The sequence below is a fragment of the Epinephelus lanceolatus genome, chromosome 5, assembly GCF_041903045.1.
Source record: "Epinephelus lanceolatus isolate andai-2023 chromosome 5, ASM4190304v1, whole genome shotgun sequence".
Classification (NCBI taxonomy): Eukaryota; Metazoa; Chordata; class Actinopteri; order Perciformes; family Serranidae; genus Epinephelus; species Epinephelus lanceolatus.
The window spans coordinates 42,197,807-42,220,037 of NC_135738.1; the positions used below are offsets into that span (position 1 = coordinate 42,197,807).

General features: G+C 39.6%; 2 protein-coding genes across 2 annotated transcripts; one reads left to right on the forward strand and one right to left on the reverse strand.

Annotated features, from left to right (window-relative positions):
* Positions 1–1,469: 1,469 nt before the first annotated feature.
* On the reverse strand, positions 1,470–17,014 carry utp4 (UTP4 small subunit processome component). The gene is made up of 17 exons (XM_033635885.2): positions 16,873–17,014; positions 16,529–16,692; positions 15,913–16,101; positions 15,698–15,782; positions 15,518–15,607; positions 14,222–14,433; positions 13,947–14,118; positions 12,249–12,340; positions 9,164–9,260; positions 8,927–8,991; positions 8,410–8,532; positions 7,884–8,040; positions 5,742–5,848; positions 5,547–5,642; positions 5,172–5,357; positions 4,881–4,991; positions 1,470–1,730 (listed from the first exon to the last, which is right to left on the reverse strand). The coding sequence occupies exons 2-17, from the start codon at positions 16,685–16,687 to the stop codon at positions 1,614–1,616; spliced, it is 2,058 nt and encodes a 685-aa protein (XP_033491776.1). The 5' UTR covers positions 16,688–16,692; positions 16,873–17,014; the 3' UTR covers positions 1,470–1,613.
* A 24-nt stretch (positions 17,015–17,038) lies between these two features.
* Positions 17,039–20,788, forward strand: chtf8 (CTF8, chromosome transmission fidelity factor 8 homolog (S. cerevisiae)). Its single transcript, XM_033635886.2, has 3 exons — positions 17,039–17,207; positions 19,518–19,641; positions 20,174–20,788. The coding sequence occupies exons 1-3, from the start codon at positions 17,188–17,190 to the stop codon at positions 20,447–20,449; spliced, it is 420 nt and encodes a 139-aa protein (XP_033491777.1). The 5' UTR covers positions 17,039–17,187; the 3' UTR covers positions 20,450–20,788.
* Positions 20,789–22,231: the final 1,443 nt, after the last annotated feature.

Consider the following 22,231-nt stretch of genomic DNA (forward strand, 5'->3'; position numbering starts at 1 on the left):
TACTTCTTCTCCGTAGCCTTTGTGCTCCACTGTCTCACAGGTTCCCTAAATTCGCAGTTAGCCTGGATTGTGGATCCTGGATCGTGGTTGTGCTGCTGCCATGGTCCTGCCTGATGTCTACTACTACTGCTATTATTTTCAGTCTTACTTCTACTATTATTATACACATACGTTTATAACTGTCACATACATATACTAACATATATTAATATATACTTGGAACATAAAATACTTTCAAAATACTGCTACTACTGTCATTATTATTATCATCATTATTATCAATACTTAGGATGATCTGTTCTGTACAAGACATCTAGTGCATGTCTGTCCATCCTGGAAGAGGGATCCCTCCTCAGTTGCTCTTCCCAAGGTTTCTACCAATTATTTCTCCGTTAAATGGTTTTTTGGGGACAAATTGTAATTTGTGATATTGGCCTTTATAAATAAAACTGATTTGAATTGGAAAAAATGAATGATTTATAGCACCACCATATGGCCGATTAAGGTCATATTTCTTGGGAAGCATTTGCAAATCATTTCCAGTTATTGGGCCAAGTTCCGTGTTTCTATGCTCATTCCAGCACACCGAAATCAGAGCAGTGGTATAAGACAACAAAAGACTCCTTCTGGGCTTCAACCCAAATGATGACAGGACTCCATTTTGCTGCATCAGTTTCAGGATCCTTGTGTTGTTCATGCTGCCTCATTGATACACTGTCGAGGCCTACTGAGACACTTAACACGCAAGAAACATCTGACTTGAGTTCAAGTGTACTGATTGGGATCTGGGTCTTTGGGTGATTAAGCTGCCATGTGTAGTCTACTGTGTGCACTATGTGCTGAGGTGAACTTGTCACAGACTACATACACAATGCATAGTAAGTGCATCATTTAAATTCCCTATAGGTGTTCAGCTGGATTGAAATTGCAAAGGCCAAAGCATTGCTTAGATATTCACAGTAAACTAGGGGAGCCCAGACTTTTGCATGCTACTTTATGTTGACATAAGGGCAACATGATGTTGAAACCATGAGCAATATCATCATATGACTGGTTGAGTTCATCTGACGAATGAAGCCTCATAGCATGCATTATTATTGCTGGTGTTGTGTGTGCTCTGTATTGTTCTCAACCATGTTTCCAAACCTTAAATGTTGTTATATAATTAGTTCATATGAGTGAATACAATTATACTGAGAGGAATGTGACATTAAATAAACACATTCCTGGGGCACAGGTAGCGTAGTGGATAGTCCTGGCGCCCCATGTACAGAGGCGATGCCTCGCTGCAGCGGTCGCAGGTTCGACTCTGGCTTGTGACCATTTCTGCATGTCACCCCCCGCTCTCTTTCTCACCCCCTTTCACTCTGTCCAATAAACTAAAGGCAAAAAAAAGCCCCCCAAAAAATCTTTAAAAAAATAAATAAATAAACGCATTCCACACATTCAACACACTTCTTAGTCAAACATTAATAGTAAATTGTTTTATTTATTACTTTATCAAAGCATTTTTTTACAAAATGGGGACACAGTTACACTTTTGGAGAATGATTCCAGATGTGAAAGTTACTGTGAGGTAACAATTCTATCCACTGGGCTGAGACATCTTCACTTTATGTAGCAAACTTCTTCTGGCGGACAGGTGCTGGCAGCTGAGACATGATATCCAGCAGGGGGCGCTCCACTACAACCAGAGAATGGTCCTCCAATAAACTCACACACATGAGATGCTGCAGGGACAAATACAGGGAGGACAAAAAACATCAGAGGGGTATTCCAGGTAGGAGGTTCAACAAACTCTGAGTCTAACCCTGAACTCTGAGTTGATTTACCCTGAGATGGGAAACTCTGAGTTACCGGTTCCAGAACAGCTGATCTGAGTTAGTTCAGTCAACTCTGAGTATGTTCACTCTGAGTTAAGCCGACAATAAAAAGCCATCATCAATGGAGCTCCGACTCCACGATTCACCATGGCAACAGGTAAATAAAAGACAGCGCCTCCATTTTAATCCAGTGGACGTAGAGATATTAATGCATGTGTAGCAGACGGTGCACGTTTATCTTTAAAAGAAGAGCCTGAGTCAGAGCGAGGAAAGTGTAAATAAGTTAACCATAAAGTTAATGAAAAAGTTTTATTCAGTGTTGTCTGTTTATTCATCATTTATCAGACTTACATAATTCTTAATGAAGATAAAGTGGTGGAATCTGACTGTTTATCAGGTTGTAGATACATTAGGATACATTATATTAATTATATACAATAATATATTTGATTTGATCTGATGGGGAAAAACACAGGATTCAGCAACTGAAAAATAGGAAGATTTAAAACATATAGGCTAGGCTATAGATCAAAGACATAAAGACATGACTGTAAACTCACAGTCTGACCCAGTAATAATATGTTTGGTGATTTGCACTTAAAAAGATGTTGAGGTTAAAATACAGTAGATTTTAAAATGTTGGACATCTATTTGTATCTTGACTCAACAGCATTCAGTGACTTTATTTCAGCTACAAATGTAGTAAATTTAAAGACGCTGAAATGCTGCACCATTGCTCACTCAGACATATTAACATAATCCCCAATATTAGGCTATAGGAATTATGTTCCATCAGTGCGACCAATGACATCAGTGATAGAGATCATTAGTCATTGATACTACGTGTCTAAAGCTTCATACCAATTTTTAAAATTTAAATACATAGACCTACACATTATGTGCAATAAACATTTCGGAGCTGCTCTAACAGACTGACAGTCTGATCCTTGTGCACAGTGTTATAAAAAATAATAAATATAAAAAGAACAGAGGTTTGATTCTGAGCTGAGGGTGAATTCTCACTGTATAATATTTGAATGTAAAGACAAAAACCGATGTCCAAAGAAATGATTGATGTGCATAAATTCAGTAACTTAAGACAGTCCTGAGTAACAAACTAATATCCAGCAGGATTTAGACTGACAGACGGTAAATCTCCGCTAATGAATGTGCTTCGATATAAGCTTTGACACGGACTGAATGAATGAGGAAATGAAACAGCGTGTAAGAGGGAGGAGACAGAGAAAAACTCAGGGTTTATTGAAGAAAGCCTGTCAGCGAGCAGGTTATGTTCACAGAGTCTGTTACCATGGTGACTGACTCAGAGTTTCAGTTACCTCTCTTTCTGGAACGGATAACTCGGAGTTTCCCTCATCTCAGGGTTAACTTACTCTGAGTTTTCACATAACCTGCTTTCTGGAATACCCCCCAGGAAGACCAATAACGGCAAATGATGGCAAAGAGTAAATATTAAAGTTTTGTTAGCAGGGTCTCTACAGGCTTCATAATAGTAATCAAATAAACTGAACCTTTCCATCTCTGTTTGACCTGGTCAATTAAAAAACAGACAGGCCAGCTGTATGAAAACAGCGAGAAGCTGCCAGTGTAAGGCTGCACTCAGATCAAATTTAGCCCTGTGTGTACAAAAACTGCAGCCCTGCATTTGCATGAAATGAGTCCATCTGCAGGGAGCCTAAAAACAAGGCAGAGTCCTCCAACAAAAAAGTTGAAACAGGCTCAACTTTTGCTGTAACACTACTATATACACAATGTCCTCCAACAAGGCACTGCGTTGGCTAATCAAACACATCTTAGAGCACATTCCTGATAGATTACTTTGTAACTTGAATGACGCAGTTCTGCTGTTTACCTCGCAGCCACTGTGATGAAAGATAAAATGATGCCATGATAACTTTCCAGAATGTAAAAACCTTGTACACTACAGTACCAACCGCAGTGCATGTTCTGACGTCTGATACGCCTTTAAAACCATTCATCTGTTACCGAAACAGAGACCTATTTTTATTGTCTCACCTTTACCTTAACCCTTTACACTCTGCAAGGATGCCGGCCGACATTACTGTCTCTCAGAGGCTATGACGGGCTGAATTTAAATCTGGAGTAAAGGTATAGGTATCATATGAAACTTGACAAGCTAATGAATGACTAGGTACCACCTACACTTGACAGGAAGGGGCTTAAAAAAAGCTCCAAATTTAACTAGATTGTGGCGAAGGAAAAACTGGCATGGTCTTTGTTCACAGGGGTCCCTTGACTTTTCACTGCAAGACCTTAGAGACCTCGGGTATTCAGAGGATGGATTGCTTTTATAGGTATACTGACGATAAGAGGGTTTCTCAGCACTTTTCAGTACAGAAGTGCTCGCCAACCAATTGCTAGAATATGCAACATTTTGTGATACCAGATCAGAACGTGGATTTTTCTACGCTGTTCCTCAAGGCCATGTTGTCTTAATCTACTATTTTGGAGGGATTTCTGACCTTTTTTTTTAAAATCAATTTCTAAATGGTAAAACATGCTTATATTTAGCACCACATCTGTGTAAAAATGGTATCAACCCAAAAACTGTCGCAACCATTCATGAGATATAACTGAGCATGGTACTAGCCATCATATACTGTATTTGAATTGTAATGTTCTCACCCTCTATACACTCTAAACTTTAAAAGTTTAAAGCAGATACATATTTATGAAAAGAAAAAGGCTGGGCTGGGCTGCATCTCAAATGAATCTTTTTTTGTTTCTAGCTTTGGTTTCCAGCTTTCAGATCATGTATACCACTTCTATGTGTCATATACTGTTGACCTGCTGTCTCCCTTGCCCCTTTTAAACTGCCTGTTCAAGGTGAGAAAAATCAGGCTGTTATGTCACCTCGCCGTGCTGTATATAAGGTATGATCACAGAATTTGGGGACATAAGAAGGGGTTAAATATGCTCCCACCAGCCAGCCCCCTGTGCCGTTTTTTGGTCAGAATCCCTACTTGAAAGCAGTGCAGCTGTTTAAGTAGAGCTCCACTTTGCTCAGTATGATGGTACCTGGAAGTTCTTGCATATCTTAAAGGCATGGCTGTGTAGACTCCTCTCTGGCTCAGGAAGACTCCTCAGTGTCATCTGATTGTAGAGAAGAGCCTTTGCTTCAGGGAGGGGCTACATGTGGAAACAAGAAAAATATAGCATCCAAATTATGTAAACAACCCCGACACAATCACCATCCCTCTTTCACCAGGAAAAAAACTGAAACACACACTGTGCTGATAGAGCAGCTCTCATCACTAGTTTTGTATTGACATGGCAGAAACGTGTCAGTTGAAATGACCGCTCACGTACCATATTCTGGTCAATGACACAGAACATGAACGTGTCGTGCAGAATGATGTGAGCTGGATTTTTAGGACTGAAGGTGACGTGGGTGATGGGCGTGTCCCTCTCTAACCACAGAGAGTGCAGTCCTTGCTTCTGCAGCTTCCGACTCCACTCTGTGTATTCCTTCTGCACCAGAGAGTACTCATAGATCTGCAACATATACACATACACACACACACACACACGACAGAAAACACGCACTGTAATGAGACCTGCAGTGTACGCAACTCAGTATTATCCTTGAGAAACTATGTTTGGTCATCTTTTACTGTGGTAAACAGAGCAGATGATTAGCAGTTTATTATAAGATAATAGAGTCAGAAAAAATCTGATGTTTACCTGCTGGTCAGCATGGACCACAACCAGGTTGCTGGTTGTTGGGTGGATGGCTATGGCAGTCGGACAGGAGCTGTACACTGGAACTGTACAATGAAGCTGCAAAAATACAAAGGCATTAGGAGTGCATTGTTATTGCCTTGGCTACAATTCAAATTGTACCTATAGAGAAATAACATAGATGGAGCTCAAACTCACCTTTAGCTTGTGAAGGTTGTAGACATGTATCTCACAGTCTGTGTTTGCTGTAGCGAGCCATTTGCCATCCTGACTGGCAAACAGCAGGTGGACTGACTGTCTGGAGCCTGGACATCACACACAAACACTGGTCAGACACCGACAATAGAAAGCTGCAGGATGATAGGTTAAGTGGTGTGTGTGTGTGTGTGTGTGTGTGTGTGTGTGAGTGTGTGTGTGTGTGTGTGTATTTTTGGCTGAAACGCACCATGCAAGGCCAGCCCTGTAAACCCAAAAGTCCGTCCGTGAATGAGTGAGTGATGAAAGTACACCATTGGTTGGTGTGAGTGATGACACAAGTATTGGTGTTTTCCTATTGGTTGTTGCTCTTTGGAAATGCATAATCGCTGACAGTCCTGTATTATTGTATTTCTCATTTTCCGTACTGGAATCTGTAATAAGCAAGCTAGTTAGCTGACTAGCTGACACATAAAACCTATTTCATTGACCCCAATATCACACATAAAAAAACAACTTAAGACTGTGACACTCTTGTCACAGCTTTTATCAGAGTAGTGACAACTTTGTTCAGCTAATTTTCTGCAACCACTGAAATGTTAGCATAAAAGCACAGTGGGATTAGCAAGCTAACAAGCTAACTAGCCAGCTACTTGAGAAATGTGGGGTCAGATTTTCTGTAGAAATTTCAGGCCAGACAACCAGACAAGAGAATCTTGGCAGTGAGGTCATTAAGGTTTTAATGTTTCCTCCAAAATTCTTACCAACAGTGGGAAAATGAGAAGATTGAGGTGCTAGAATTAAATACCTGCAGTAGATGACTGCATTATCACATGTGGTGTATTGCAAGTGATATTCAGAAGCTTTTGAGATTGTTAAAATTGCAACTGTGAGGGGACCCAAGTAGGCTCCTTGAGGGATGCCATGTGCTTAATGTCAGTAGTTTCTTTGTGCAAAGGAACCCTTAAGTGCTTTCCTGGATGCCTTACAAAGTACTCTAATGACCTCTTTGCTTTTAGCTTACACAAAGCTCAACAAATCTTAAGTTAATTTTCTGCGTAGTGATAGATGAAATGGCAGTTTACAATATTGGAATGGGTGTTACCACCAAGGACAAAGAGAGATGAGGAGGTTCCATCACCTTATCAACAACCCAAATTTATGGGCTGCACTGCAACAGCAGTCAATAGACATGTCATTTGAGACCATTTTATGCCACTGCTATAATGACAATAGCATAATTATGCAAGTACGCCCTTTCAAAGACAAGAATATTCAAGACTGTTGAATCAGAATATGAAAAAAATATTAAAGAAAAAAGAAAAGAAGTATATTTCAAATAATAGTACCTTTGTTGGAGTAGCCCAGAAATACTCAGTTTTAAATCTTATACATAATTTGGCCAATAAACCAAACCAAGTGATTCCTCTTGCGACTAATAGACAAGCTTAGCAAAGCTCCAGGAACACTGCAGTTACCTCCACAATCCAGCCTATGTGCCGCAGGCAGCTACCAAGGATGGACAGCCTGGGAGCTGGGTGGTTTGCTGGTAGATTTATGGAGTGGAAGATGAAGTTGTAGGGGGAAGAACTACAGGCAACAGAGTTTTTGGCTTGTTCCCAGAGGTTGGCAATGTAATGACTTTCAAGACTGTGCCGCTTTCACTCCAAAAGTGCAGCTGCAAGCTACTGGTAAGCTACACTGGTCATACCCAAGTCATATAGCTGTCCGGAAAACCCTGATGTTTATTCTAACACCATGTTAGCTAAAATGTTGGTGACAGCATTATGTTAACAAACACACATGTAAACACTACAGGCAATATCAAGGTCAGCAAAATGACTGAGGTCATGTCCATATATTGTAGGATAAGTCAGTAACGTAATTATTGTGACCCCTTCAGAAATTAAAAAAAAAGATTGCCCCCTTTGGACCGTGACCACCGACAACACTGAAAAAGGCAAATTACTACAATAAATAACTACTGTTGCAATGAACACTATACACAGGGACCAGGATCAATTGATAGCATAACAAAGTGACTCTACATACAATTAACTAATTTTTTCACCTCTAATTTTTCACCTCTGTCTCTGTGAAATGTGCTGCTGACAACGTATAAATGCAGTTTGGACTCAGACTCACCTGATCTGGGTTTGAGGGTATGAAGGTATTTGCACTCTGACTGGTTGAGGGCAACAACAATGACTGAAGAATGACTAGAGGAAGCAAACAGTTTGGAGGAGTCGGAGGAGAAGCAGAGCTGGTGGGCTGAGCGAAGCTCCTTAGGTAGTTTGGACACCTAGAGGGAGGGAGAGAAATAAACTCAGTTTTATGTTTAGTTCAGGCTCTAAACACAGTTTAACTGTCTCTCTGTGAAGAACAAAGACCCCCAGGCAGTTTTCTAAAGCTAGAGATCTCATTTACATGCGACTCTGTTGATGTGTTAACATAAGAGTAGCGTAAGGGGCTGTACACATTCCTTGTCACATGACATGTGGTGCGCCCTGCCGTGGCACTCGGGAACTTGTGTGCACCGTGGCAGTGTTGCTCTGGCATTTGAGCACACCTAATACGCGTCTACATTTAAAACAATAAATTTGAGGGCACAAAAAATGCAGTATGTGCATGGCCTCTAAGGGAGCAGCAGGGTCAGTGTTGATGAACTCACCTTGGTGATGCTGATGTTGATGTTGTCATTCTGTAATCTGTAAAGACGGAAGCTGGTGACAGTAGAGTACGCCAGCCAGCCTCCACATGGAGACAAAGCACTGCAGCAGATATGATCCTCTCCCTGCAGAAGTCAGCACACAGTCAGCTTTTTGTTTCAATATCCTCTAAACTATATGGGCACAAAGCAGCCAAAGGCAGTGAGGTCAGGTTAAATATAATGTGGAACTCCTGGATGTCTGCAAATAATTTCTAAATTTTAACAAGGCTAGAAAAAGATGTTGGTGTGATACTGTAAGACAGCCCCATCACACCAAGAAAGTGTAAGAAAGTAGATGAGTAAAAAAGTAGATTAGTCTGTCGCTAAACAGGAAAGTGAACAGACAGACATTGCCCCCTTCAGTAGAGGGATGTAAAAACACCTCTCTAGTAACACTTTGCACAGAAAAAAAGTCACTGAAGTCAGGGTCAGACATTTTAGGGGAAATAAACAAAGTAAAAACACACTAAGTACACACCTTCCGCTTCAACTGGATCAGTTTCTCTGGTTTTCTCTTCACAGGCAGACTGTCACCAGGCTTTCCTGTTATCATACACAGTATAAAAAACTATTATAATTCAACAGCCGTTCAATCAGATAAATACAAATGTTCACTATTGTTTTTCTTATTTATTAGGACCCCCTATGCATTATTATGGATGCCTGTGTGTGTGGTGTGTGTATGTGTGTGTGTGTGTGTGTGTGTTTCACTCACCATGTCCCTCACTCTCCCCAAGTCTCCACAGCTCTAAATGATCAGGGAACTGGAAGAGCAGCAGTCCTGCTTTTTTTGCACAACAAACCAGACTTCTCTACATAGGGGATAGACACGAAACAGTCACGATCTACATGGGCCTAAAGGTGCTCTCTTACACAGTGCATTTACAAAGTATTCAGACCCCTTCACTTTTTTCACATTGCCATGTTGCATCCTCATGCTAACATCGTTTAAATCCTTTTTTTCCCCTAATCAGTCTTCACTCAATATCACAAAATGACAAAGCCAGTACAGCCATTACTTTGTTGAAGCACCGTTGGCAGAGATTACAGCCTCAAGACGTCTTGGGTGTGACATGACAGGCTCTGCACTTTGGATTTCAGGACTGTGTGCCATTCTTCTCTACATATCACCTCGAGGTTTGTTAGGTTGGATGGGGACAGGTGGTGGACAGACATTTTCATGTTTCTCCAGAGATATTCAAATGGGTTCAAGTTTGATCTCTGGCTGAGCGACCAGAGGACATTCACAGACTTGTCCTTAAGCCACTCCTGTTACATAGACCCTAATATTACACCAATAATCAAAACAAAAATGCATCCTGTAACCACCTCCATCGGAACGGACCAACCCAATTGGAAGGAATTTTAAATCAGGTTGAGAGGGCTGGTGTATACCTCTGATTATCAGTTCAGTATGAAAATATTAGTGCCTAAAAACTATATAAATGCTTAATCCAGTTGTTTCGCTCTGATCTGATTAAAAAAATTCTTTGAGTATGTTTGTTCCACACGTGGGGTAACAGGTGATGCAGGGGGTGAGTGCTGTGATTAATAGCTGTATTCTTTGATTTTGGAACAGCAGCTTTATGTAATGTTATGGGCTGCAATGTGAAGTTGCTGGGCAGTCGTCTATCACTACCAGCAGCCTGCATGAAATGTTTAGGGAACATCAGTAATAGGGATGTACCCAAATATTCGGATATTCGAATATTCATTTCTATGGGTAGGTATTCATTATGAAAATTTGGTATTCGATATTCGTTTTTTTATTTACTTTTTTTATTATTATTATTATTTTTTACATATTTTTTTGGTGCTAAATGTAGTCTTTTTGTTGTTGGTAAATGTAGGTTATCAATAAAAATCAAAACTTTTAAATTGCATTGTTAAAAATGTCAAAATATAGTATAGCCTACCAACTGAGCTTTGTCAACGTTTGTTTCCCCCGTTTTGTACAATAAATTATTGTTTAAAGTTTCAACAAGTTTCTTTTGGAGATCGTGACACAAGTGTGTTTTGAAAACGACCGCCTCAACGCATCAGTACCTTCGGATGCCATGACAATAATAGCCAATAATGTCAAAATATCATTTACAGACCGATTTAACAGACGATCACTGCTGCCCGAACCGCAGGTCCATTTGCGGGTCCTGCGGGTTACGGGTCGACCCGCGCATCACTACTCAGCTCAGTCTATAAAGGCTGTACACAGCAGTAGACATTATATTCTATTCAGGCTGGCAGAACCAGCAGCGCATCGGCTCTACAGTGCACGGCACTGCTGATTAACCATTTTATTGCAGCACAGAGTGTCTGCCAGCAACCAATTACTTGCAGAGGCTTCCTACAACTTGTTTCAACAGTTCCGATTTAATCAGAAGACAAATTAAACAGGATGACTAGCCAATGTGAAAATCAAAAGAAAGCATAGAATAATGGACTGAAGGAGACTGTTGTGCCAGCACATTTTTTGTGGTTTGAGAGCAAAGATCCAGTCGCTGCTGTGCAAAACTCTGCAATACAATTAGGTCTGAAAAAACCCCGGAGGAGTGCTTCGCAAGGAGTCTTTGAAAGGAGCCGAGCCTGGTGCAAAATCGGAGAGAGCAGGCAGCACGGCCGAATGTCCGAATGTTAAAAAATGGTATTCGGGACAGCCCTAATCAGTAAACTGTAGCATCTACTGAAAGTCTGCATGTGAGGTGTTTAGGAGACATTTGTAATTTGTAGTGACAGAAAATAACCCAGGTTACACTGTTACTTAATACTAAATTATATTAACAGGCCAAACCACCTCTTCTCCTTCTATACTTTATATATTGAATGAAAATAAATTTTCTCATTTCAGTTAGAAAAACAAATTAGACGCTTCACAGCGAGCAGAACCACTTTGCATAAATTAAAAATTTTATATTCTGATTAAATGCTTTGTGGCAAGTAAACATCCATCTTACAGGATCACTTTATTTAGCATCCATGTAAACACTTAAGTTGGAATCGCTAATCAGGATGATTTTGGTCGGACTGAAGAAAGACCGCCCATGTAACCACAGCTATTGTATTGTCCTGTTGGAAGGTGAACCTTTGGCTCATACAGCGCAATGCTGCCACCACCATGCTTCACCACTGGGATGCTGTTTGGCAGGTGATGAGCGGTGCCTGGTTTCTTCTAGATATGACACTTAGAATTGAGGCCAAACAGTTCAGTGTTGGTTTCAACAGACCAGAGAATCTTGTTTGTCACAGTCTGAGACTCCTTGAAGTGATTTCCTGTGTCTTTCACTGAGTAGAGGCCTGTGTTTGGCCACTCTGCCATAAAGCCCAGATCGTGCTGCAGTGATGGCTGTCCGTTTGGAAGTTTCTTTTATCGCTACAGAGAATCTCTGGAGCTCAACCAGAGTGACCACCTCTCTTACCAGGACCCCTTTCCCCAGCATGCTCAGTTTAGCCTGGAAGCTAGCTCTACAAAGACTCCTGTTTATTCCCAAGTTCTTATGATCAAGAGAAATGGGATGCAAAATTCAAAAATCCTGCCTTCACTTTTTCATTGTAGAGTGGAGTCTGGTAAGTAAACAGTTAATTTAAACCATTCGAGCATAAGGCTGCAACATAACAAAATGTGGTCTGAATACATTCTGAATGCAGTGAATGTTCATTCATGTCAACCTATTTCATATGTGTCTGCTTATTGGCGAATACATAAAAACATGACACACAAAAATGTTAAGTCCTCTTCTTAACATTGTTTGTCAAATTTGTGAGAGGTGGTGAGAGAGTTTTTTTGACTAAAAATATGTACTCACATGTGGGAAAGCTATTTTGCGTAGTGCTGACTCCTGGGTGTTCTTCTCCACCTTGTCCAACAGGGGTCGCACTACCAGCTGGGTGTCCATACCTGACAGGATTACAAGCATAAAAACATTCTTATCTTCTTGCCATGTAACAAGTTCATATTAAGGGGGGAATACATTTTTAGACTGTATACTTCATTGCACAGTAAATGTCCCCATCTTTCAGACACTAACACATACAGGGTGTCTAAATTAATTCCAGAAATAAACACTTTTACGCATCTTAACCCTGAGGCAGACATGAAGGTCTGTATCAGACTGAATGGCAATCCCCCAGCAGTTGTCAAAATATGATGTGCACTCTGGTACCTTCTTTATATTCAAAGTACACTAGTTAATCATCTAAACATTTAAATATGTAGCTCAAAAGTTGTTTTTTTCCTGTCCAGATTGATCGTGAATTGTGATGTTAGAGAAACCCCTCAACAAGTCAGGCAGTCTTTTTTTTTCTTGTCAGTGTGCAGTGTACTTTTGTATTATGTATACTTGTATATACTTATTCACCATATATTGCACATAACTGCACATATTTTTTAAGTTTACTCTTATGTACCATAGTAATTTATACAGTGTAATGTAGCACAGTGGACATATTTATATATTTTTCACACTTACAGACTCAGCATAGTGAACATATCTTATTCTTAATATCTTAAGTACTAGTGTTAAACATTGTAGTATAATGCACATTTTTTTGATTTTCCATTTTATTTTGTCACTTTGTATTTACGTACTTCTATTTCTCACTCTTATTCTTACCTCTTATGATTCTCTACCCTTTACAGCGGAGCAACTGTAACGAATCACAATATCCCCTCAGGGATCAATAAAGTATTGCTGACTGATTCTGTGGACACTATAGTCTCCTGATTTAGCTGTAAAGTGAGTGCTCCTCGCTTTCACGCTGTTCTCCGGTACAGGCAGCTGCGGACGCAAACTCAGAGTGAGTTCGAGTGAGCTGGAGGGAGCTGCTCGGAGGTAGAGAGGCTTCTGGGTTTCTAGATAACATTATCCTCTATCTATGTTCAGCATTGAAGTGATGAACACATTAATGCATCAATAACTAGAAAAGCACTCGGACAGCGCAGACCTCCGCCAAGCAGCTTGGATTTCCTTCCATTTTATTATTTTATCCACTTCACTTCAACCGATCACCACTAAAATTTTACCATCTGTTCCTTGTCCCATTATCAACCTTTCCTGAAAATTTCATCAAAATCCGTTCAGAACTTTTTGAGTTATTTTGCAGACAAACAAACAGACAAACAGACCAACGCCAGCAAAAGCATAACCTCCTTGGCGGAGGTAATAATAATAATTATAATTATAATTCAATAATATACATTATTATAAAATGGGCAATTGAATATGGATTACTTTTACTTTTTGGTACTTAAATGATATTTTGATGGTAATTCTTTTGTATTTGTACTTGAATAATATTTTTGCATGCAGGACTTTCACTTGTGACAGAGTATTTCTACACTGTTACTAAAGTAAAAGATCTGAGTATTTCTTCTCCCACTGTGTGTTGGTTTATTGGAATATTAAAAGGGTTTTCTTTCACTTACACAATTTTCAGACAAGTTAATGTAGTGTAGTGTGCGCACTGTTCATAGAATAAACACAAGCAGCAGATTTAACACTGACCTCCAGAAACCACAGCAGTTTCGGTGTGGGTGAGCGCCCTCACATCATGAGAGTGGTTTTTAAAGGTCCTAGTTCGGACCCATTCCTTATCCTGCTGGTCAACAGTAGAGGACATGAACTGAAACTGGACAACCGTGCCCTCTGATGTCCCAGCTACCAGACTGCTCTCATCCTGTTAAAATATTTAGAAAGTTTCACAGATTCCGTAGGGATGTGTACCTAAAACTGCCTCCAGCCTAGAGGCTGTGTAATGTGTCCTAATTCTTGCCACTTACCTGTGAGACAGCCAGAGCCAGAACGTCCCATTTAGTGATCAAGTGAGTTCTGACCAGAGTTCCTGTGAGTCCATCCCAGATCTGGACCTTTCCTGCAGAGTCACCGCTGATGATGGTGTGGTCCGACAGGAAGGAAATGCTCCAAACGACCACCTCTTTGTTCCTAGATGCTCCAACACCTCTCTCCACCAGCAGTCTATGTGTGGCGTGGCCTGAAGTCCGCAAAACCAAACAGAGACTGAGAGGTTATAATCACATTATTAGGGAATATTAAAGGAATACATGAAGTTTTGGAGTTGAAGGGTAACTTATTTTCAGCCTGAACCCTATTTTCCCATGTTTGTGCATCTTAGTGAGTTAACCAAACAACCCTTTTTGAGGCTGGTCCAGATTGGAGAGACTGCTGCCGTCAGTAGCAGCCAAACAGGCAGCAATGTAATCTCTACAGGAAATTTATCGCCGTGAATTTAAGTCCACTTAAAGTGTTTCTTTGCCACTGAAAGGCTCAGATTGTTATTTAAAGTGTCTGATAGCATTATGGAAAGGATCCCTACAGAGATAGACCTTTTTGTTAAAGAGCAAAATACTTTTAGTTTAATCAAAAAACAAACCCGAATTCTCCATCACTGAACACACCAGATATCATTTAAATAAACAGTTATTTTATTATCGGTAAAGAGACTTTACTCAAAGTCGACAGAGGCGAGATAAAACTCAGAATGGCTGTCTTGGTTAATCTTCCCACTGTTTCAACAATAACCAACTCTGGTTTGGTGGAAATAAATGTTAAATTCACACAGTTAGATATGAAAATATTCTGCTCTATACACGCTAAAATCACTGTTTATTTGAATGGAGTCTGGTGTGCTCTGTGATGGTGATTTTGGGTCTGTTTTGGTTAAACTAAAAGGATCTTACTCTAACACAAAAGGTCTATCTCTGTAGGAATCTCTTTCCTAAGTTGTCCAACAGTTAGAATAACCATCTGAGCCTGTCAGTGGCAAAGAAACACTTTTAGTGGACATATATTGACAGTGTTTGAGTGCCCACAGGAATTACACTGCAGCCCATTGTGCTGCTGCCAGCTGCAGCAGTCTCCCTCAATACTGAGCCAATTTTAATGAAATGTGGCTCCCATTAGTCACATAGGCACACAAACATGGGACAATAGGATCCAAGTTGGAAAATACAGAAGTTGTCCTTTAGCATACACAAAACTCAGCTTCTGATGTTCCATTTAAATATTTGAACTGATGGTGGATTCTATGCTAAAAACTTTAAGATATATCTGCTTACCTGTCTCAACATCAAAGATTCTGATCATGTCCATCATGCCAGCAGCAATCATTGTACCAGAGGGATGCCAGGACAGAGATAAAATACGACCTAGACGATCACACAAAACATTAAGAATCACTAAATGTTACTAAGTCACAGGCAGGTTCCAAAACTCCCATACACAGCTTGTTCTCTTACCTTTCTGTCTGTCAAGGTTTCTTTGAAACTGAATCCTCTCCTTCAGGACTTCAAACATCTTCACTGTTCCGTCCTCACAACCCACCTAACAAGAAAAACATCCATTCAATTAATAATCAAAGCTGAAAGCTAGATAAGGCTCGTCACATCAGAAACATTAGCCTAGGCCGAAGAAAGGGTAGACTAGATCTAATATTCACAAGGTCTTGACTGACCGCTAGCAGTGTTCCCTGGCTGTTGCTACTGATGGTCCAGATTGGTCCTCCATAGGCTTCCACTGTGTACCTGGGCCTCAGGTTCTCCAGGTCATACTCTGTGATCTCTCCATTCAAACCAGCGCTGAACAGACGCTGGCCCACCCAACACAGAGCCTCAACTGCTCTGCCGTCCTGTCCCGGGATGACCTGCGCATCAAAATCAAAACAGGTCTGGAAGTTAGCCCTGCACATCTTACCTACAGTATTTCCCCTCTAGCCCAATACCCAGCTCTTGTAGGAAGAAGACACAGTTCTGCAAAACTCCATTGACAAATTGAGCAGTTTAGTGTTTCTTCATGGGCTTCATCAACAAAAAGTGCATAGAAGGAAGAATGTGACTTGAGATTTAAGCACTAAGGCTCACTCTCTAATACGGCATACATGCACATACTATAACAGCTATTTGTAATGTTTACAACTTTCAATGGCATAGCTTTCTTTAACCAATAACAAATAACAGAATGAAGACACCAAACACAAGGAACTTCACAGAACAAAGTGTTGCTCAGTTGTTACAGACAGCCAAATGAAGTGGATGATGTGAGTGAGAAGGTTATCTGAGTTGTTAAGTTACCTTTTCCTGGAAGTAGTTGTCAGTGAAGTTGAAGATCTCCAGAGCTCCATCAGCCCGGGCCACAGCGAGCCGCTCGGTGCGGCTGTTAAACGCCATGGCTCTGATAGCAGCGGGCATGTAGTCGAAGAAGCGAACACGGTGCACCTTGAACTCACCCATTTTTACTATTAAGAAAAACAGAAACAGACATAATATTAAAGCTGGGCAGGCGGCAGCTTAACACCTCCTGTAAAGCTGCTGTCCGCTGGCAAAATCCTAACCCTCACAGGTTAGACACACCGAAGACAAACTATCAGTTCACTGAAGTTCAGCAGTGTTTAAAATCATTATTAAACATCGTTTACCCGCTGTTTTGCCTCCCAGTCAGTAAACTTCCTTTACTATTAACTCAACACGCTGGAAAACATCAGGAGCCACGTTGAGAACCTTTGAACCGGTAGTGAATCACCCAAACATGCTGCAGAAACGGAAGTACGTCAACACACTGACAAGACGCACAGCTGGCGGGAAATGCCACCGGAGTATGAACACAGACTGAACGGTGTGTTTGGATCGGTTTGGATGCGTTTAATGTAAATGAGTTCATAACTTATCGGTCTTTTTCAGTGTTTAAGTGCGTTTTTAATGTTACAGGACGGACACCATTATCTGACAGCACAATGGTTCAAATAGTTGTAAGGTAAGCTGGTACATTTGTATTTGTCACTATTTAAAGGCAGGCTGCTTGATGTTCATAACGTCAGGGAGACTAACGTTACCCAGTATCATTAGGTAAGTTATGAGACAACAGCACAGTGAATAAAATACTAAGATAGTAAACACAAATTAAATGAAAGGAGCAAAACGCTGTATTTTGAAGAGCAGAATAGCCAAGTGAAAATGGATACAAGGTAAACTGAAAAGTAGCTCGTGGTGCATGGTAAAACTTTTAAAGGGAACACCACCTGGATTCAGAATTCCAATATGTTATTTCCATGGCCTAGGGAAGTTCAACCAATATAAGTGAACATGAGCTGCTCTCTGTCAAAGCCAGGAACCAGAGAAGTGTCAAACTTGTGATGTCATAGGGTATAAAGTCTGCAGCTGCTCCATAGACAATAACTGGGAGGCTGATTTTGTGGACCCACAGAATGTTTGTTTTCTTTTCTATGCCACAGAAAATGCACCCAAATACTCAGAACATTCCCCTGGGTGCTCTCATCTAGAATATCTTTCACCACGGATAGTCTATGGAGCAGCTCCAGACTTTATATCCCAAGACATCACATATTTGAGTTTTAGCACTCTAGTTTTTGGATTAAGGTCTTTTGGATCTTAAACCATAGGAATAACACATATGTAACATTTAATCAGTAGTAGTAATTGTAGATATCCACAATTGCTTTTTGACCTGATATAATGAACCAACAATCCACAATGTAACTCTGACTAGATGCATTTCTAATTAAAGACATTTACAATTCATTTCTCACCAGTCAAAATGTTAAGTCTTGATGTCAACAATTATTTTCTTACTAGGGGTAATGTTTATTGTTAGATATCTGGAGCTTAGTTATAACTAGTTAACTTTAACCACTGACTTTGTTCAGACTCAATTACACATATCTATAATTCAGTTTTGACATGTTGAAATTCCAAGATGACCTATTCATAATGTAATTTTGACAAGCCTCTCTGTTGATGCTATGTGCATAAATAAGGTTAATAGCCTAAATAAATGAAGATTGAAATCATTTTCCAGTACTTCATTCATTTGAAATGCCATGGAAAACGACTTTTTAACTCAGAACTTTTTAACAAACATTTTTAGTTGTTCTAAACTACAATGGATTTAGGCCTACTTAATACTTTATAATCATCTTATAGTTTTGTGTCCTGTGCTGCAAACCTTTAAATAGTGCTATGTGCAAAAACATTAATGTATAGCCCTGCTATTTATTGTATAGAATTTTTATTTAGTTGTTGTGCAGTCGTATATTTTCAAACAGGGAAAAAAAATCTTAGTCTTTGCATTTAATTTTGATCACAGTCTGTGTTTTTATAAAGGCGCTTGTGACATCTGACATGTGGCTTTGACTTGCAACTGAAAACATGTAGCCCATTTCATAGAAAATACAGATATATATATCGTGTATCGCCAGTCAGCCTATAAATTTTGTGATATTAATCAGTGAAATGAGTTGTTACATATCGGCATATTGAATATCGGAAAAAATCCAATATCGTGCATCCCTAAGTTTTACTATTGACTTCTATTCAAACTCAGTTACAGATTATTCCATTTTGACGTGTTGTAATTCCAAGTCAGCATGTCCATAATGTAATTTTGACTAGTTGCAATTCTAAATATTGATATTAATAAGTCTTACTAGTCTAATTAGTGGCAATGTTCATTGTAGATATCTACAATTGCAAATTGGAAATTCTACCTTAAATAAAATTTTGACTAGTTAAAATGAAATTGTTTAAATGTCAGCTTGGCATTGTAACTAGTAAGAATGTAATTTCAGATATCTGAAATACAATTAAAACTTGTACAAATTATATAAGTGCTACAAACAATCGTATATGAGATCTTTTTTATTTTGTCAGAATTTAATTTTTGATCACAAAAAAAGGAATTTTCTCTAGATGTCATTGTGGATATCTTCAATAACGTACATACATATCCGAATAAATATGGTAATTTAAAAGTCAATCAATGGCTATGTGGTACTTTATGACATATCCAAAATGGTTTGTTGATATGTCGGGCATCTCAAAAATGCAATTGTACTGTCTGCTGTCACCACTAGAAGCGGTATACATTTTAAAAGCTAATGTTTGAGAGCAGTTCAATGTGACAGTCATATAGAGCACAGGGGGTGATGGGACAGACCTTCACCCCTCTCTCCTACAGTTTGTTCTGGTAATATTGTGGAATTTTACAATAAAGTCTCTCCAGGTGTCTTTAATTGATGTTGCTGTGTTTGTGTATCTGCTCCTGCAGAGGCAGTGTGGATGGCAGCAGTCCTCCAGAATGGCTGCTGGTGGAGCTGCAGGGAGAGATGGTTTCCAGACACAACTCTGGTCTGGCAGGAAATGTGATGGGAGACCTGCTCTACACCAAAGAGGTAAACAAAGGACCAAAGAGCACACTTGTGCTCTTCAAATACAAACTGAGTTTTGTATTATTATTTTTTTAATTTATATATTATGGACAGTTTTCATTATTTTCTTACATTTCATTAATCAAGAAAATAATCGTCAGCCTAACGGATATTGAAAATAATCCTTAGTTGTAGCCCCACTTGTTGCGGTCTTCCTTTGATCGCCAACTCTTCTCATAAAGGCTCAATAAGTAATAAGTTTTTGCCGCCTCATGGCACAGAATGTGTATATCTGTAAATGTTTGGTTGAGCTACTGCTCAGTATTTAATAGATCAATGAGTGTTTAAAACCTTACTGTTGAACCATTTAAAATTCCATCACCCTTCGTATCAAGACACTTTTTAGGGAGAAAATTTCTACTCATGTAGCATTAGCTCTAAATGTTTATCAGTGCAGTGGGAAAAAGTTCTCAATGTCTTCATGACCCAGTCAGTTTGTTCCCTGTCATCCCTCAGTCTCATTTTAATCAGCTGTCTTTCTTTCTCCCTCCACCAGGGGGTGCCAGTGCTTATTGTAGGACATCATATCCTGTATGGGAAGCAGGTCAAACTGGAGAAACCCTTCGCTGTCCTCGCCAAGCATTCCAGCCATCTGCAGGATAGCCTGGCCAGCCATGACAACGACAATAACAGCGATGATGTCACGCAGGTACCTATGGAAACAAACCAGCAAGGACCCACCTCTTACTCTGTGTCTGCGCTCATCAAACGGAAGCTGATCTTTAAGACTCGCCCCAAACCCATCATCACTAATGTACCTAAGAAGGTGTAACGTGACGGTGTTTCTTCACTGGGTCAGAGGTGTGTTTGTGACTGAGCCATGTGATCTGTGTCGGACTGTTGATACGACACCTCCTATTGATCAATACTGCAAACGGTTAAACCGAACTGATTTCAACAAGAGACTTAAATGAGGCTCCTTGCAAGTGTGAATGAATGTTACTGTATTGATTTCCTGAGAGTCATAGAAAACATTTGAAGCCCCATGTGGGTCGGAATGCCGTTTCAAATGGTTTTGTACACTGACGAGAATCACACCATGGATTGAATACTAAATACTTTTCTGTAAAAGAACAACAAAATAAATAAATAAATCAAAGAATATTGGAAATCAGCAGCTTCAATCCATATGTATCCACAGAAGGGACACACAGAAAACATTTCATTATCATTGTGACGAAAATAAGTTCAGTCGTTTGATTCAAGCGCCAGCGGTGCGTTTCTATTTTCTGTCTGTGGTGGCTCCATCTTGGTTTTGATAAACTTCCTGCCAATTGCCACTGACTGAGGCCACTGCTGACCTCACCAGGGAAAAAAAAAACCTCAGTGCCATCTAGTGGACCGAAAAGGCAATTGATTTTATTATTCTAGTACCAAAAGTTGTATTAAAATGTGTCTTTGCAAATATGAATTATGTAAACAATAAAAGATCGATGCTTGGCATCTGTGTATCGATACAAAATCACCACACAAAATATCGCGATACTATGCTGTATCGATTTTTTTCCCCCCAACCCTATTAGTGTTGCACATTATTACCGCTGTAGTGGAGCTGAAGAGAGGCAAGACACTTGAGAACACACATAGATGTCACACCCTTTGGATTTTCCTGGGAAATTTGTGTCATTATGCAGATGATACTGTTATTTACTGCTCTGCTCCGACACAGTATCCGGCTCTTTGTCACTTACAAGAGGCTTTTGTTAGTGTACGGCACACCTTTCATGAGTTGAAATTGATACTAAGTCCTGACAAAGTAAAACTAATGATGTTTACACCCCATACTTTACTATATTTACTACCTATACTTTACACACCACTGCTACTTAGAGGTGGGAATCACCAGAGGATCCACAACACAGTATTATCATGATACTTATGTCACGATACAATATTGTGATTTTTAAATTGCGAGTATTGCAATTAAATATAATGTGATTTATTACCATTTTTCAACTGGAAATTTTGTCCACTGAAAAAAATGGTCAACATCTGTTTTATCTAATAAGATAAAGTTTTTAGTCTGTTTATCTCACTTCAGCCATTTTTTTGCAGCGAAATGTATCAAGTAGAGTGAATAAGCAATTGATTATATTATTCTGTTAGGCTACCTTAAGTTTAATTTGTATTTGGAATATTAATAATTTATTATAAATAAAAAAAATAGATACTTGGCACTGTGTGATGATACAATATTGCAACATGAAAATATTGCGTTGCTATGCTGTATTTTTCCTCCATCCCTACTTTATACTGTCAAAGAGTATGGATACCAAGAGGCGAAGCTCAATAGAACGCCCCATAGCAACAGACTCGCCCATGGTTTCGTCCTACCGCCGCCATTTTGGACTGTCAGCAGACCGCAGCAGACCCGCTTGCATACAAAAACACACAGACAAACTGAAGTATATCACTATTAATTATGCTTATAATGTTACTCAGCTCGTGATAGCTTGGTCACAGCTGCTTTTTCACGTTTTTGTAAAGCAAAATATAGACTTTAAGAAAAAAAAAAAAACAAAGAAAAATGGCCTAGATGGCATCTCTACATATT

Coding starts and splice junctions, on each gene's coding strand:
- utp4 (XM_033635885.2), bottom strand. CDS start 16,687: ATGGGTGAGTTCAAGGTGCACCGTGTTCGCTTCTTCGACTACATGCCC. Junction 14,434..15,517: donor AATCTTTGATGTTGAGACAG/GTAAGCAGATAT, acceptor TGCGGACTTCAG/GCCACGCCACACATAGACTG. Junction 12,341..13,946: donor AACTGCTGTGGTTTCTGGAG/GTCAGTGTTAAA, acceptor TAATCCTGTCAG/GTATGGACACCCAGCTGGTA.
- chtf8 (XM_033635886.2), top strand. CDS start 17,188: ATGGTTCAAATAGTTGTAAG. Junction 17,208..19,517: donor ATGGTTCAAATAGTTGTAAG/GTAAGCTGGTAC, acceptor CTGCTCCTGCAG/AGGCAGTGTGGATGGCAGCA. Junction 19,642..20,173: donor ACCTGCTCTACACCAAAGAG/GTAAACAAAGGA, acceptor TCCCTCCACCAG/GGGGTGCCAGTGCTTATTGT.